The following is a 17,276-nucleotide window of genomic DNA, read 5'->3' as shown; positions in this document are numbered from 1 at the left end:
TCTAATTTAATATGTGTCTGGGCCCACCCATGAATGTGATAACAAGTACCTACCCATCTATCTCATACACATCTACCTTAATATACCCATCTGCATAATATCCAACTACCTCGGCCCACCCGTCTACCTAATATTCATGTACATCGGCCCACTCATCTACTCTATATATCCCCTGCATGGGCCCACCCGCCTCCATCGGGAATAATTTGCCTCCCGGCCCATCCGTCATAGTTGAGGATATTTTGATCATGGGCCCATGGTCCGCTGGCCCGTATCATACGGGATATTATGCACGTCCGTTCCCTCGTATTATATGGAAATAGGTCACTGTAATATGTGGCGCCGTATCGTCAGCGTTGATGTTCACGGTGAATCCTTGGCCGTTCTTCACGTTTGTGACCGTGTCTTCAAGGCAGCCCGCCGCAGGATTGTGGTTGATCACGAATGAGACTACAAGCTGGCTGGCAAAAGGTGCGATCTGGCTAGAAACGTAAAACTGACGTGACGACTCGTCAGAAATAGTGACAAGCAGCGGTTCATGAGATCACGTACACGGTGAGGGAGTATGTGGTCGGTAGGAAGAGGACCAGTCGCAGCTAGACAATGTCCATGATCCACCTGACCATCATGTCCTATGTATACTATAAGCGAATGAACCTCGACACTCGGATTATATCACTCACCAAGGCAGCTTCAGGTTGGTCGTAAGGAACCATGTGCCTGAAAAGATAACTGGTTACATATGCACCATGTAATTGCACATCATATCTGAGAACGGCATCAGAAATCCGCAACCACGATAGATAGAAGTTCTACTCACCCGCATTACCAGCATAGATCAACAGCCTGATGCCATCATTGATCATATCCGTCAACAGCAGAGGCGTGCTCCGCATTGAATCGCCCTGGAGCATGAACGCCTGGTTGACAGCCATGTTGCAGGACTCGAACTAGTATGAATACCTGACATTGATAGGCTGGTCAAGGAAGATCACGTTAGCATGGGCCTGAACGCGCGTTTGTTAGTCCACATATTGTATGATGAAAGTGCACACATACGCATTTCTCCTTTGTCAGACCGCTGAGACTTGTCGAAGTCGGGAGGAGCGTCTACGGCAGTTGCATTTGCATTCTCGACGAATGCCTCGCTGATGATGTTCACGGCGAATCCTTGGCCGTTCTTCAGGTTCGCGGTCGTGTCTTTGAGGCTGCCTGTAGCATTGAGGTTGATGTCGAGGGAGTAAGATAATGTTACGAACGACGCAAGTGAGCAGAATGCAGGTACGGGTGGTAGACAGTGTGCTCATGTCATCGCAGAGGGTGCAGCAGCAAGGTCATCAGTCAAAACTTAAAAGCAGTCAAACCGTAATTGTAAATAAATAATTACCATTCAAGGAAAGTACGCACCCGCCTATGTGACGCGTGACCCGACGCGCGGCGCTGCGTGGCTCATCGTCAACGACAATGAGGACAACAGTAGGACTCTACTGAAGGTACCATGTGGACGACTTTTGTGTCAAGATGAGAGTTCTGAGAAACCACGTGGAAGACTTTTGAGAATGAATTAGAGTTTTGAGGACCACGTGGATGACTTTTGGTTATCATCCAGAGATTTTCGAACATCACACGACTTTCGGGTTACCATGTAGATATTTTATACAAAAATGATTCAATTTATTATTGTCTCCTCTGGGCCGTCATACACCCGCTTGTTGAACATAACTCAGCTGGTGCCCAAAGGTATATAATCTTCACACGCATTCCAAATTGACATATAGCTTACAAACATTAGACATATCAACAAACAAGCGTTCAAAGCCGAAACAAAATATCATTTTTGTGTCGCGCGCTCGGATGAATATATCCTCATCAATGGAATATATGGGCTTTCACTCCTACATTGAAAATTGTCTTGAAAGTGACGAAGGATTGCATTATCAAGGAGATCTATCAGGTGTTAACGGAGGGCTCACATGTACGTCTCCTGCCAAGAGTAACACATCCTTGTGCTCTTGAGAGATGCGCGATTTAAGTCTTAGCTTGGATACCGTGAACCTTACTAGCAATATGGCAGTCTTAATTCGTGTAGGTCGATCGTCAGCTTTGGTTCCCGCTTCCCTTCAATTTTTAGTTTCGACAATGCTGGGACCTTTGGCTGATCATAATTTTTTTTAAGAAAATCATGGAAGCGTCTTGCCTTTATAAGGCCAAACATAACAATGTGATTGACGATAGCAGAATTATGCTAGTTCTTGTGATTATGTACTATATATTGTAATGTATGGCCATCTACTTTCCTCACGGGTTCACTGATGCCAATTAATGATACTCGCTCCGAGTCCCTGAGAAGTTCTTCTAAGAATCTTGATTCTGAGATTCGTGTTCTCAGAGTAGAACAGAGTCCGACGCTCGCGCCATGGTCCACAAAAAGAAGACAGATGGACGACCCAGCCGCAGTTCTCTCCTAGTATTCTGTTGTCCTCCTACACACAATGGTTACCCCCTTTTAGATTCCTGTGTTGCATGTTGCTCTTGATAAACATTCCCGTGTTTCCCAGGTGATGTCGGATAATCAGTACATCTGATCCCTCATAGGAAAACCTTCTTGTCTCAGCGTCTCGTATCCTCGCTCATATACTCAGTTCAAAGTTGACGTTGATCTAGCGACCTTGAGGAAGAATGATCCATCGGGTGCTTTTGCGCCCTCCAATTCTGTACCCTCGAAGTAGCCAAGTTGGTCTGTGTCTCTTAATGTGAGCAGAGATGCACGAAGGCGCGCTGACCATTCAATACACGACTAAACCATGTCGAGGGATGGCTTAGCGGCATTACAGCCGTCGAAACAGCATTGAATGTTCAGTCCATGGAAGCCAGGTCACGGTGATCCACCGCCCAAGAGTCGGTGCAAAGTATATGCGAAGCGAAACAACTTGCGAGGGTTGCAACAGGTACGGGCAGAGATTCGAGGTGATGAGACGCCAGCATTCAAAGATTAGCATTTCTTTTTGCAGATGCGACACTCAGCCTTTTGCCCACTTTCTTATCTCAAGCGCGCCATGAATAGCACCGTGCCCGTGCGCTCGTTGCACTCAACTTGAAGCTTAAGTGAAGGCTCGCCGCAGTCGGCAGATCGTAGTTGCAAAAAATGCCCACCCTTTGAATCTGTAATACAGTATGTTGCCAAGGATGATATCTTCTCGACGACTGACCGCTGCATTCAAGAAATCATGGTGATCTGCAACGTGACCTTTTAACAGCGAATCACATAGACGCGATGAGCTACACACATGAAATGGATCGACTCTGCACATACGTTGAAAAGGTCTCCGCCATGGAGCGCCATAATGGGTCGAAACTTGCGTAATTAAGGATGCAGAGCAGGCGACTACCCTTGGTTTGTTTCTAGAACCCAACGAGGAACAGGGCCTTTGGTGATCTTTTGTTTTGCGATCTCGGAAACCTTTTCTGATATGTCCGGCTCACAAGCGCGTTGCTGCTTCAGTGTAGGGATGATCGAGGAACCACGTTAGACAGGGTCCTTCGCAAACATACCACGGGTAGAAACCTCGGGGTTGAAGGAGATGACCTGCTGAAACATGAATCATTGACTGAGGACGCCGTGAACAAAAATCCTTGGTGGTTTGATCAAGGCACAAACTGTGGGACTCCACGACTTGCACTGAGTGAGTCTAGTGGCAAGTGGGTCTGTCTGCTGTTCTTCGCGACTATCGCGACCTGTAAGGGTGAAGTGTGTATTCCTGTATTTGCTCGGTCCTGGTAATAGTAGCGCGCTGCAGTTGGAAATCATCCCTCATCTACTAAACATGACACAATTTCTGTTCGTTTCATTCTGCGTAATGGCGAGCCACTATCTATTCAATTGGTTTACCTACTGGAGACGGATCAAACACGGGCAATCGAGGCAAGTATCAGAGCTAGCAAACCCAAACCGTAGGTAGTGTAATGGATAAAGAAAATCACTGTGAAGATTCTGATAAAGGTTTGCTAAGCGCAGCCCAACCCTTGGTATTTTCGAATGACTGTAGAAAACCATCAGGATCTGATTCTGATTCCTCGCAGTTCGTCGGCTGGTCAGCGTCTATTATCGATCGTATTAGTTGTTTGCGTCGATTGAAGGTGTGTGTCTCAAGCACATCGAAACAACCCACAATAAACGCCCATAGGGACGAGTCTATGTGGGAGCGTGCGGGAGGTTTCACATTACCCTGAAAATGGTACTTCTCCACGCCACATGCCACAGCGCCTAAAGTTGCCCATTCATCCAAGGGGCGCAATCTCCGCGATAGAAGGACCCCATTCTCGTAACGCAAGGAGATCCAGGCGAAGCACCAAATGAACGATTCCAGATCATGACGATATAGGTGTTTGACTTCGCCTCTTTGACCCTCTTTGGTGAGGAGATCCAGCGCCATGAACGGCACCGTGCCCGTGCGCTCATTGCCCCGAGGACCTAAGTCATCTGCTAACGAGGATAGATCGTAGTCGTTTAGAACGCCTATCCGCTTGTCGTCTCTCCAGTACCACATCAGATTTCCCGGACTGACATCTCGATGATGGACCCCTTCCTTCCACAGAGTAAGGTGGCCTGCATGTGATGTCAACAAAGAGACACGTAAATTCAATGAAACACGTACATGAAATACACTGACGCCAGACGTCAAAAAGCTCTTTGCCGTGAAGCCGGGTGATGGGGAGGAGCTTGGGGAATACAAGAATATAGAGCACGCGACTGCCTGTAGTGGGTTCCGGAACACCGAGCGCTTCTCGGATGGCGGCTGTGGGATTTGTGAACGTGTGGTGCCAAAGCAGTTGAGGAACATGGTCTTGGACAGTTGCGTGCCTCTTAGCGATCTCCTCAACCTTTTTCAGGATCTCCGGCTCGCTGGTGCGACTCGCTTCTCCCCAAAAGATCTTGGCTACCATTCCATCCTTGAACTTGCCGTATTTCTTCGTGAGCGCTTCGCTGGTGACAGGGACCACATTGGTCGCCCGTCCTTGCAGTCCGTAGTGCGTCACTCTTTCATCGTGGCTGGTATGAAGGAGCAAATCCACCTCTCCAAGGTTTTCGTCATCGATTTTGACTTCGTGGCATAGTTTCCCCTCAACTTCAATTGGGAGGAAGTCTTTGTTCCGGCCCCAATCGTGAAGGTCGAAGCGTTGTAAAGCATACAACAGCACCATAAATCGTGGAAGATCTTGAATGAAGTTGATACCTGAGCATTGAATGATCCCTTGCCGATCATAATACCAGATCCACATTACATCGTCTGGAAAAGCTGTGGTAAGAGCGCGACGAATCTCGATAGACGAACGAACTCACCGACGACGATAATATTCAGCAAATAATTGACTCCAAGATTGGCCGCAAACATCTCGGCGGCGTACAGACCCGTCTGAACGGTCACATCTAGATCCGCGTCCGCGTCAGCATCCTCATCGGTATCCATCTTAGATTTTTTCGCGGTGGATTCCAATGTGTCTGCGGCCTTGCGCTTGGAGCTAGACCTGCCCTTGGAATGTTGTGCAGTAGTAAGGCCGGAAGATTGAACTGCTGCTGGGCCGATTTAGTTTGATCTTGAAATCGAAAATGAAATTACTTACGTGCAGTGTCAGACGCAGGTTGTGTTGCTGGGGTATGCGAAGGGCCTGACGCAGGTACTTCAGCCTTAAGATGATCCACCGGCAGATACTCTGGTTTGGTAGGGACATGGTCTGTCACTGTATACGTAGGGGATGGTGACTTAATCCCTTTCGTCCTCCCAGCTGTCTTTCTCTTGAACTCGATGCAGGCTAGAACATCTTTCCATGGGAGTTTTTTCGGCTTAGCTGTTGCATTCGTGTCCATATGAGCCTTGCGCTTCTTCTTGCGCCGTTCGTCATCCTTCTCGTCGTTTTTTTGTGCGCCCTTCTGTTTGTTGCTCTGTTTGCCCTTCTTGTTGCCCGTCTCATCCTGGAAGGGAGCGCATGCGCTATTCAAAGGAAGAATCACGAGGTCGGGCTTCCGAATCGATTTCTTGGTCTGGTGCATCTGGTGCATGGGCATATCGTTCTGCTGGCAGATCATGTCCACGGCAGGGACAGGAGCACGCATCCCATCAATCTTGATCTCTTCAAGACAAGCGAGGGCGATGTTAGTGGCTCTTATAAAAGGGCCGTAGAAGTTGTTCTCCACTCCTGGACATACGCTTGCGATTATTTTGAGCATCAGAACGTTTGATCAACGAACTTAGAGAAAATCACTCACTATTCGTTGAGGGCTGTCTCGATGTCAGAAGACTTTACGAGGGCAGTAGAAGCCTGCCCATTGCAAACAGGCAGAACCGCCTTGAGACACTTTTGCAGAAGCTCGGGCTGTTCGGTCTCGGGAGCAGAAGAAGCGCGCTGAAGGAGGGCTTGCAGCATGGCATCTGCCTTGCACTCCTTGACCTGCTCTATATCCCGTTGAATCCATGGGCCGACCTTCTTGACTCTTGATGGAAAGTCAGGTTCTACTCAATAAAGACAGGAAATGTGCGCACTTGACACCGAGCACCCCGATGTTCTCGCTGACAACAGAAGCCCCACGGCTGTTTGGGGTTGATTCTATTTTGCTAGCACCATAAGCTGGTGCATTGGTGCGTGGAGGAGTAGACTCAGTTTCGCCGGCAGGGGACATGATACTAGGTGTTCAGCGATTACGCTGATTGAGTGTTACGAGCAGAGTTGGTGAAGAGGAAGAGTTAAGAAGATAACAGAAACAACTGCCTTCCTTATATCTGGTCGACCAGTGTGGCGCAAATGTTGTGGACCATCAATCATTAAATCTCAGATGTGGATTGATGTGGCGGTTGGTCGAAGACGCGTTCCCATCAACACGTTCACGTGACCCTGACATGAGTCCGTAGTCACGGTATTAGTACTACTAAATCGGATCCATCTATCATACTCAGTGCATCAATCCATCACAAACAAGGTCGATAGCATCGCACCAGGCCCATCAGTTTATGTTTCTCATGGTACTTTACCATAAAAATGGTGCTCTGTAATACGCAACTCGAATTATTTATGATATCGATCCGGGCTTATCATGCTAGTGCCTAGAAACATTATATGATTTCTTCTAAGAATCCTGATTTCGGAATTTATATTTTCAAGTTAGGGTGGAATGGAGTCCGACGCTCGCTCCAGCCTGAGGTTCAGAAAGAAGACAGATGCTCATGCATATGACTCAGTTACACTTCTCGCACACAATGGTTACCCCTTTTAGATCTTCCTTGTAAATGAATATATCGCTGTGCCTTGGCTCTTGGACGATATCAGATGATCAACAAGTTTGAAAAGTACGGTCATCATTGGTTCAACGGTGTTTGTAACCCAGACATATCAGATCCCTCGTCCACTCCTAATCCCCCACAGGAAACCCCCCTAGGCTCCAGAACCTACCTTCGCTCATATACTCCCCAGTCAATCTCGCAGCCAAAAGGAAGAGCGATCCGTCTAGAGCTTCTGCACCCTCCAGTTCCGTATCCTTGAAGTAACCCTTGGGCCGTGCGCCATAAATGGATGAGAAATGCGCAAAAGCGCGCTGAATCTTGGGCATATGTTCGTTTGGGTGCGTTATCACAGACTGAACAATATCGAGGAATGGGTTAGCGACCTTGGTTTCTGACGAAGGACGTGAGGTGGCGCTCAGGAAGCCTTGAATGTCCAGTCTAGGGAAACCGCATGCGATCCACCACCCAAGAGTCGATGCGAAGTATCCACGAAGCAAAAGAATTTGCGAGTTTTGTGGCAGGTAAGCCAACAGGGATGGAAGGAAGAGACTTGAGGTGACGAGATGCATGCTGGAGCACCACAAAAATCAGTATTTTTTGCAGATAGCAGATTTGACGCCACTTACTATGTGAAGTCTGCTGTGAAGCTTCTGTCTTTGTTCCATCCGCCAATGGTGTAGATGATAGTGCTTGTCCAAATACATTCTTCCATCTTACGTTCGATTTCGCCTGGCTGCGACGGATCGATCGTCCATTGTTCAGCGTAGTGCCATAAAGTATCACCGTGCTCGGACATCAGGCCATCAAAATTGTTAAAATGCTTCTTGATTTCCTTCGGTGTGAATGTCGAATCTTGCATGATCTTGGCAAGAATAGAGAACGCATGGTTCCTTGGCGGTTGTTCGAGTTGAGAGGGCGCAGTAGATGTCTTTGTGTTAAGGACGAGGGCGGCAAGCCAAGTTGTTGCCTCTTCCACTCCAGTTGTGCCGCTGGGCTCGAAAAGACGCGACGGCAAGAACTCATAACTATGCACGCTGGCCAATGCAAGACCTTGAGATGTCTGTCAGCGACTTTTCTACGGCGATGTGTCACGTTGCTCGCCTTCGACAACCATGCCTGGGATGCCTAATTCCGCGCCGTATCCTACATGGATGAAGGCGTGGAACAAACCTCCAAGGAAGCGCGCCAACATCACCGGCTGGGCGGACGCGTCTCGTCCCTCTATAAAGTTGTACTTCTTAGAGAAGATGTATTCCTCTAGCGTGGAGCTGAGGCTCCTTTCATCGATAACCTTGATGAAGAAGGATTTGTACGCGGCGTAAAAGCTGGCAAGAAATTTATTGAGCAGGCCGTTGAAGTAAGAATCATAGACTCACTTGTCATCACCTAAATGTTCAATAAAGTTCTCTTCTGTGACAGCCTCGGGAGACTCAACGGCTGGGCGCTGGTAGGTGCTGTCTTGTTTGTAGAACTCTTCGATCAGAGATCCACTCGCGCCTGTGACAAAAAGTGCTAGTGCGCGATGAGTGATGTGGCTTCATCGACATTTCGAATCAGTAACATGAGATATAGATTAGTTAAGATGCTTACGCACTTATGGAACCGCTTGTGGTTGAAGAAAATGTGGTACTTTGTATAGTTTTCCTTCAAGACATATGCCAAAGCTACGACCGCTTCTGGGGAAACACCAGGATACCGCGGAGGGGAAAGCACGTTCGGCGGGGAAGATGGGGAGGGGAACAAGGCATCGAGCTCGCTCCCTGAATGAATTTGTTGAACTGCAGCCATATTTGAGAGGGAAACCAGAATGCGGAATGCCATGTGCGTGTGGGTGGATGAATTATATGCTTGTCATATAATCACGCTAATGCATTTTAGGGGATCCGGATCATCTAAAAAATCCTAAATGGGCCCGGGTCCCATGCGGTATGTAATGTAAGCCTGTGCAAAAGCCTTGGCACTATGGCCCGATAAACACTTAATAGTCTCATCCTCCAGATTATTGCGCAGTATGTGTGATCCGATCATCGGAAAGTGACATAGCTGCATTGCTTCTAGGCACTGAAGTCAAGCAGACGCATCTCTTCAAAAGCGAGCACTGACGGCCCGTCCATCGCCATGATGTTACACATATGCTAGACCATTCAACTTCCAAATACACTGGGAGTACATAGCGTACCACTTCTATCCTTGACACGCGACGCTAGACATGAGCAACTTTAGATCTCTGTCGAAAAATGATGTGTGGCCGAAACCAAGTAAAGGTCACAAATGGGGAAATAATTAGGTGGGGACAAACGCTGGAGTAACGTTGTTGTATCGTGAGTCCATGACTGAAAGTTACAAGTATCGATGCGCAGAACACCGTTTGCAGGGTATAAAAAATTTCTCAGGTTTGCTGAGCTCAACCCAATGATCTAGGCTGGTAAATTTGGATAGAAAAGCATCGAGATCCGAGTCCTCGGCATTGGGCTGCTGGCTTTCTCCCGAACTCGATGTAAAGCGAAGATAGTATCGGTTGTCGGCATCCCTTTTAAGCACCAACATACAGTTCACGAGGACTCCCCATGTGAGCTTGTCTATGTCCAAGGGCGGAAAAGGGGTCAGATTGTGGAGGAAGTCTAACTTCTCCTTGCAACATGCAATAGCGTCTGAAGTCGCCCACTCGTCGAGAGGGCGCAATCTCCGTAGTAGGACTCCCTGCCTATAACGCAAGCAAATCCAGGCGAAAACCCACATAAACGATTCTAGATCGTGGCGATATAGGTGTTTGACTGTGCCTTGCTGATCATCTTTGGTGAGAAGATCGAGCGCCATGAACGGTACCGTGCCCGTGCGCTCGTTGCCCCTAGGACCTGGGTCATCCGCCAATGAGGATAGATCATAGTCGTTCAAAACGCCTATCCGCTTGCCGTTTCTCCAATACCACATCAGGTTTCCAGGACTGACATCTCGATGGTATACCCCTTCCTTTCACAGAGTGAGGTGGCCTGCACGCCATGTCAATGAAAGCCACGTAAATTCAATGAAACACGTACATGAAATACACTGACGCCAGACGTCAAAAAGCTCTTTGCCGTGAAGCTGAGTGATGGGGAGGAGCTTGCGGAATACAAGAATATAGAGCACGCGACTGCCTGTAGTGGGTTCCGGAACACCGAGCGCTTCTTGAATGACGGACGTGGGATTCGTGAACTTGTGGTGCCAGAGCAGCTGGGGAGTATGGTCTTTGACGGTATCGTGCGCCTCAGCAGTCTCTTTAACCTTGCCCAAGATGTCCGGCTCGCTGGTGCGACTCGCCTCTCGCCAGATAATCTTGACCATCACATCCTGGAAGATACTGTGTTTCTTCGTGAGCGATTCGCTGGTGATAGGAACCACATTGGTGGACCGTCCTTGCAGTCCGTAGTGCGTCACTCTTTCATCGTGACTAGTGTGAAGCAACAAATCCACCTCTCCAAATTTTTCATCCTTGTTTTCAAAATCGTGGCATCGCTTCCCCTGAACCTGAACTTGAACTGGGAGGGATTCTTTGTCTCGGCCCCAATTGTAAAGATCGATTCGTTGGAGAGCATACAAAGGCACCATGAATCGAGCCTCGCTGGCCCTATATCTGGTCGACCAGTGTAGTGCAAAATTTGATGTGACCCTACCGACTCCGACGACGCGTTCCCATCAACACGCGCACGTGACCCTGACTTATTTGATTTCAAATTTTCAATCACTGGCAATCGTTGTAGTGAGTAAGTAAGACTCGGATTCATCTATACTCTAGTACCTTGTCATTAATTCGTCAGAAGTAAGATAAATAGCAGTGCGTCAGATAGTTCATGTTTTTCATGGTGAGGGGACTCATCTGTCTACCACATAAATTTCGTTCTGCACTCGTTCTGCACTCAATCAATCATGATACTTCGAGTCGCTCCGAGCCCCTCACTGCAGGAGTTCTTCTATTTATTCTCAGGATCGAAGGGATTCCAAAGTTCGTGCCATGGTTCACAGAAAGAAGACAGACGTGACGCAACTTAGTCGAAACACCGTCTATATGTCACACTCCATCGCAAGTTGCAACTCAGAGCCAGGATTTAGATGCAAGATACATCGTACTTGTTCGGGATATTGACTCCCTCCCAGCATTCACCCACGACTCTATGGGAAATGAACAGTCGACCACTTGTATTGTGAATCTACAGCTGAAAGTTACGAGTGTCGATACGCAGAGAACCGAATATTGGGTATGTACAAGTAAAAAAAATCACTCAAGCTTGCCGAGCTTAGTCCAACCCTCTAAATTTGTAAATCTAGATAGAAAAGCATCGGGATCTGGGTCATGGGTGTTGGGCTGCTGGCCTTCTCCTGAGCTCGACGACCGTTTAAGGCAAAGATAGTATCGCTCGTCGGCATCTCTTTTAAGCACCAAAAAACAGTCCACGATGAAATCCCATGTGACTTCGTCTATGCCCGATCCAAAGGGTGCGGAAGCTGTCATATGACCCTGAAAATGGTACTTCTCCACGCCACATGCCACAGCGCCTAAAGTCGCCCATTCATCCAAGGGGCGCAATCCCCGTGATAGAGGGACTCCATTCTTGTAACGCAAGCAAATCCAGGTGAAAACCCACATAAACGATTCTAGATCGTGGCGATATACGTGTTTGACTTTGCCTTGTTGACCATCTTTGGTGAGAAGATCGAGGGCCATGAACGGGACTGTGCCCGTGCGTTCGTTGCCCCGAGGACCTGGGTCATCCGCCAATGAGGATAGATCGTAGTCGTTCAAAACGCCTATCCGCTTGTCACCTTTCCAGTACCACATCAGATTTCCAGGGCTGACATCTCGATGATAGACCCCTTCCTTCCAAAGGGTAACGTGGCCTGCACGCCATGTCAATGAAAGCCACGTAAATTCAATGAAACACGTACATAGAATGCATTGACGCCATACGTCAAAAAGCTCTTTGCCGTGAAGCCGAGTGATGGGGAAGAGCTTGCGGAACACAAGAATATAGAGCACGCGACTGCCCGTAGTAGGTTCCGGAACATCAAGCGCTTCTCGAATTGCGGACGTGGGATTCGTGAACGTGTGGTGCCAAAGCAGCTCAGGAACGTGGCCTTGGACAGTTGCGTGCCTCTTAGCGATCTCCTCAACCTTTTTCAGAATCTCCGGCTCGCTAGTGCGACTCGCCTCTCCCCAAAAGATCTTGGCCACCATCCCATCCTCGAACTTGCCGTATTTCTTCGTGAGCGCTTCGCTGGTGACAGGGACCACATTGGTCGCCCGTCCTTGCAGTCCGTAGTGCGTCACTCTTTCGTCGTGGCTGGTGTGAAGCAGCAAATCCACCTCTCCAAGTTTTTCATCATTTATTCTGAATTCGTGGCATGATTTCCCCTCAACTTCAATTGGGAGGAAGTCTTTGTTTCGGCCCCAATCGTGAAGATCGAAGCGTTGTAAAGCATACAACAGCACCATAAATCGCGGGAGATCTTGAATGAAGTTGATGCCTGAGCATTGAATGATCCCTTGTCGATCATAATACCATATCCACGCGACATCATCTGAAAAAGCTTTAATAAGAGCGCAGCCAATCTCGACAGACGAACGAACTCACCGACGACAATAATATTGAGCAGATAGTTGACTGCAAGATTCGCTGCGAACATTTCGGCGGCGTACAGACCCGTCTGAACGGTCACATCTAGATCCGCGTCCGCGTCAGCGTCAGCGTCTTTGTCGTCGTGGTTCCCCTTGGATTTTTTCGCAGCAGATTCCAAAGTGTCTGTGGCCTTGCGTTTGGAGCTGGACCCGCCCCGCGAAGGCTGGGCGGCAGTAAGGCCAGGAGATTGAGCTGCGGCTTGGCCAATTTAGTTCGATCCTAGAATCGCACATATCATCACTTACATGCAGTGTCGGATGCAGTTTGTGTTGCTGGGGTCTGAGGAGGGGCTGGAGCTGGGTCTGCAGTCCTAAGATGATCGATCGGCAGATATTCTGGCTTGGTAGGGACATAGTCTGTCAATGTGTACGAAGAGGGGGGTTCCTTGATCCCTTTCGTCCTCCCCGCCGTCTTTCTCTTGAACTCGATGCAAGCTAGAACATCTTTCCAAGGGAGATTTTGCGGCTTTGCCGTTGCACTCGTGTCCATATGAGCCTTGCGCCTCGTCTGTCGCTGCCCGTCATCATTCTCGTTGTTCTTTCCGTCGTCCTTCTCGTCGTTTTTCTCGTCGTCCTTTTCGTCGTTCTTCTGCCTGTCCTTCTGTTTACTCTTCTGTCTACCACTCTGTTTACCCTTCTTGCTGCCCTTCTTATCCTGGAAGGGAACGCATGCGCTATTCAATGGAAGAATCACGAGGTCGGGCTTCCGAATCGATTTCCTGGTCTGGTGCATCTGGTGCATGGGCATATCGTTCTGCTGGCAGATCATGTCCACGGCAGGGACAGGAGCACGCATCCCATCAACCTCGATCTCTTCAAGACAAGCGAGGGCAATGTTAGTGGCTCTTATGAAAGGGCTGTAGAAGTGGTTCTCTACCCCTGGACATACGCTTGTGATGGTTGTGAGTTTGAAAACGTCCAATCAGCGCACTGAGAAAAATCACTCACTATTCGTTGAGGGCTGTCTGGATGTCAGAAGACTTTACGAGAGCAGTAGAAAACTGTCCATTGCAAACAGGCAGAACCGCCTTGAGACACTTTTGCAGAAGCTCGGGCTGTTTAGTCTTGGGAGCAGAAGAAGCGCGCTGAAGGAGGGCTTGCAGCATGGCATCTGCCTTGCACTCCTTGACCTGCTCTATATCCCGTTGAATCCATGGGCCGACCTTCCTAACCCTCGATGGAATGTCAGGCTCTACTCAATGAAGACAGGAAATGTGCGCACTTGACACCAAGCACGCCGATGTTCTCGCTGATGACGGAGGCCCCGCGGCTGTTTGGGGTGGATTCTATTTTACCAGCACCTGGAGCTGATGCATTGGCGCGTGGAGGAGTAGACTCAATCTCGCCGGCAGGGGGCATGACACTAGACGTTCAACGATTACACTGACTGAGCGTTGTAAGCAAAACTGGTGAGGGGAATAAAACTAAGAGCCACAAAAAAGTCCTACTTGCCTTATATGTGGTCAACCAATGTGGCGCAAAATGTTGTGGACCATCGATCAATCTGATGTGTCAGATATGGATTGATGTGGCCGTTGTAAACCGTACAATTCAGAATTTCGATTCCAAGGACGCGTTCCCATCAAAACGCGCACGTGACCCTGACTTATTTGATATTCTGAGTCGATCTATCATCTCAGTCAAGTTCCCATGCCTTAAACTTACTACATCTACAGTAAATTCTATACTCGAGTCTCTAGTGCTCTGTCAAGTCAAGATCGATTGCAGCGCGTCAAGTACTTCATGTTCTTGTGTGGTGAAAGGAACTCCGCTATCTACCACATACATTTTAGCCGCAATCCATCATGATGCTTACTCTGAGTTCCTAATTAGAAGTTCTTCTAAGAATTTTGATGTTGGAATTTATATTCTGAGATCCAAAGTACAATGGAGTCCGGCGCTCGCGCTATGTTCCACAGAAAGAAGACCGTCAAATCTGGTCTCATACCCTTGTTCATCATCATGATATACTTGGGCGATCTCGCGGCCTTGAGATAGAGCGCTCCATCCGGCACTTCTGCACCTTCCAGTTCCGTACCCTTGAAGTAGCCCTTTGGGCTGTATGCTATAAAGTGCAGAGAAATAAAGCTGCGCCGAGTCTTGTTCATTTGTAGATCAAACAATGTCCTAGATGAAGCTTTCAACTTACAAGTCCGCTACGAGGATTCCCGGTCCTTCCATCCTTATCCGGTACGCGACGCCAGACATCAGAAAGTTTAAATCTCTGCTAAAAAAATAGATGATGAGCAAATCAACTAGTGCACTGGCAGGAGTGGCCATCAGAGAACCTGTGAGAAGAAGATATCATCATATATCGTAATATATCGTAATATATAGGAAAGGTTTTCGTCACATTGTAATATAAAGTGATATAAAGCAATATATGACCATGTAAAAGCACCATAATCAGCATAATCCCCAGCAAGAACTCACCGGTTTACTGATGGCCCGAACGACGGGGTAGTATCCTGATGAAGATAGCGGCCAGTCATGATTTCTGGTGCAGAATACTCGGCAACGATTTTTTAGAGTGAGCTACTCGAGTACCATGAGCATAGTGGATGATTGTTATCAAGAGAAACTCGACCTGGATGTCGGATGCCGGACTCCGGTATGCCGCGTTGCGCTCTGGCTACTGGCTAACGTTGGGCTAACGCCACACATACTCGACTCGATCACAAATTTCTATTTTTTTTGTCCTCTTACAATACACAGTCCATATATGAGGCAATATAGCGAGCAATGAGCATCTTGTGGAAAATAATCTTGAAGAACGTCGAATTAATGACGTTGAAGGATGAGTACTGATTACTCTGTCGTGTAACGTGGTATATAATGTTCGTTGTTGAAGCCAACGCAGTCCCAAGGTAGAATACACGACGCAGGCACTATGTACAATATCGACAGGCAGCAAACATCACTAGTGGGGAAGGTTAGACATACGACATTCCGCATTTATGGGAGTCAATGACGTACCAGGAAATAATCCGGAACACGCCGTGAAACCAGCGGTTCTCCCGCTCGGGGGGCTGGGTCAAATTGCAGGCTGCGGATACCATTCGAGATGAATAGTAGACAAACCAAGTAGGAAAAACACTCACAAGCTGTATGATAATTTTTCATCTATCTCCATGATCGCCGCCTGGTTACCGCATCTGTAACAGTAATTCGGTGCGCTAAAGATCGTCACGACATTCCGATCTTGACCCCAACTATAACCTGAACATCAATCACGCGTGAGCACACAAGCTAACGTTGTATTGAATGTGCGCATACCCTCCATGACGAGCTGATGTGCTCGAGCGACAAGGGTCAATCCATTATTATGGTTGAAAGCCTCGGAATATCCTGCCCAAAGGTGTACCCCGCCCCACGGGGTGAAATGCCCCAACCACACCGGTCGTCTGGGTCAGACCACAGAAGGTCGCACATGGGACCTTCGTGAGGAACTTCTTGCACACGGTCGATGGAGCGGACATGATCTAATGTGTCGATAGAAGGTGAGAGACCGCCGTGCAGGCAGAATATCTTAAAGTCAGAAGGTTAGCCATTGGGAATGGAAGTAAGGTGATTTGCGCGGCGTGTTTGTATGAGGATAAGAGACTCACTTGGTTATCGATGAGGGCAGTGAGGGGAAGGTAGTCAAACAAATCGGTGAAGAATCGCCACACATTAGCGTTTCCATATTTCCGCAAGCACTCGTCATAGAAGCCGTACACCTGCGTGATTTGTCGAGACTCGTGGTTTCCCCGTAGAATTGTAACGCGGTCGCGATACCGTAACTTGAGTGCCACAAGTAAAGTTACTGTTTCGACAGAGTAGTACCCTCGATCCACGTAATCGCCCATGAAGAGGTAGTTGGTATCTGGTGAGTTTCCGCCAATACGAAATAGCTCAGAAAGATCATGCTGCACGTCGAGACAACCAAGTACGAGGAGCAAGATACGCGCACAAGACAAGATCAGCGGTCCAGATTACAAGAATAAACAGGAACGCACAAATTGACCATGGATATCCCCGCACACAGTTACTGGGCATCGTACGGGCTGTACGTTTGACTCCTCCATAAGGATCTCTCTCGTCTATTATGCCTGCAGTCAGATCGAGTGCAGGTGGCGTCTTTATCGGGGGTCAACGAACCTTGTCGCATAATTTCTTTACGTCTGCTTCTGTTAGTTGTTTACACTGACTGAGTTGTTCAATCCAGGCATCGATCTCGTGCTCCATGATAGGTTTGGATTGTGCTGGAAGTTTTATGACAGAAGAAGAGTACGAAGGGCGTCCTTAGTAACTTCCTCTAAACTCCATGTCACGGTATCACGCACTCACTATCAGGGTTATTGTCACGC

The 17,276-nt window shown here is 48.2% G+C and overlaps 6 protein-coding genes across 6 annotated transcripts; all 6 read right to left on the bottom strand.

Moving 5' to 3' along the window:
- Positions 1-286: 286 nt before the first annotated feature.
- On the bottom strand, positions 287-935 carry F5891DRAFT_1281897 (uncharacterized protein; the record flags this gene model as incomplete). Its single annotated transcript, XM_041370508.1, has 4 exons — positions 287-496; positions 553-632; positions 684-768; positions 817-935. The coding sequence occupies 3 exons, from the start codon at positions 933-935 to the stop codon at positions 597-599; spliced, it is 240 nt and encodes a 79-aa protein (XP_041219450.1). The 3' UTR covers positions 287-496; positions 553-596.
- A 3,042-nt stretch (positions 936-3,977) lies between these two features.
- On the bottom strand, positions 3,978-6,858 carry F5891DRAFT_1256963 (uncharacterized protein; the record flags this gene model as incomplete). The annotated part of the gene is made up of 6 exons (XM_041370043.1): positions 6,540-6,858; positions 6,266-6,490; positions 5,623-6,206; positions 5,342-5,575; positions 4,656-5,288; positions 3,978-4,606 (listed from the first exon to the last, which is right to left on the bottom strand). Exons 1-6 carry the CDS (start codon positions 6,674-6,676, stop codon positions 3,978-3,980), a joined length of 2,442 nt encoding a protein of 813 aa, XP_041219449.1. The 5' UTR covers positions 6,677-6,858.
- Positions 6,859-7,402: 544 nt separating this feature from the next.
- On the bottom strand, positions 7,403-9,062 carry F5891DRAFT_1131148 (uncharacterized protein; the record flags this gene model as incomplete). Its single annotated transcript, XM_041364632.1, has 5 exons — positions 7,403-7,844; positions 7,901-8,324; positions 8,367-8,599; positions 8,651-8,809; positions 8,869-9,062. 5 exons carry the CDS (start codon positions 9,060-9,062, stop codon positions 7,403-7,405), a joined length of 1,452 nt encoding a protein of 483 aa, XP_041219448.1.
- A 293-nt stretch (positions 9,063-9,355) lies between these two features.
- F5891DRAFT_1256959 (uncharacterized protein) lies at positions 9,356-10,862 on the bottom strand (the record flags this gene model as incomplete). The annotated part of the gene is made up of 2 exons (XM_041370042.1): positions 9,356-10,240; positions 10,313-10,862. The coding sequence occupies 2 exons, from the start codon at positions 10,860-10,862 to the stop codon at positions 9,615-9,617; spliced, it is 1,176 nt and encodes a 391-aa protein (XP_041219447.1). The 3' UTR covers positions 9,356-9,614.
- Positions 10,863-11,529: 667 nt separating this feature from the next.
- Positions 11,530-14,452, bottom strand: F5891DRAFT_1281893 (uncharacterized protein; the record flags this gene model as incomplete). Its single annotated transcript, XM_041370507.1, has 6 exons — positions 14,150-14,452; positions 13,876-14,100; positions 13,174-13,817; positions 12,884-13,126; positions 12,198-12,830; positions 11,530-12,149 (listed from the first exon to the last, which is right to left on the bottom strand). The coding sequence occupies exons 1-6, from the start codon at positions 14,284-14,286 to the stop codon at positions 11,530-11,532; spliced, it is 2,502 nt and encodes an 833-aa protein (XP_041219446.1). The 5' UTR covers positions 14,287-14,452.
- A 1,142-nt stretch (positions 14,453-15,594) lies between these two features.
- On the bottom strand, positions 15,595-17,221 carry F5891DRAFT_1166313 (Metallo-dependent phosphatase-like protein). Its single transcript, XM_041365425.1, has 8 exons — positions 17,068-17,221; positions 16,926-17,009; positions 16,536-16,835; positions 16,302-16,455; positions 16,204-16,275; positions 16,029-16,146; positions 15,904-15,973; positions 15,595-15,847 (listed from the first exon to the last, which is right to left on the bottom strand). Exons 1-8 carry the CDS (start codon positions 17,152-17,154, stop codon positions 15,845-15,847), a joined length of 888 nt encoding a protein of 295 aa, XP_041219445.1. The 5' UTR covers positions 17,155-17,221; the 3' UTR covers positions 15,595-15,844.
- Positions 17,222-17,276: the final 55 nt, after the last annotated feature.

The sequence above is a fragment of the Suillus fuscotomentosus genome (assembly GCF_016647785.1).
Source record: "Suillus fuscotomentosus strain FC203 chromosome Unknown F5891scaffold_89, whole genome shotgun sequence".
NCBI classification, from domain to species: Eukaryota; Fungi; Basidiomycota; class Agaricomycetes; order Boletales; family Suillaceae; genus Suillus; species Suillus fuscotomentosus.
Note: the sequence above shows the minus strand (reverse complement) of the source record. Positions and strands in the feature narration are given on the sequence as shown.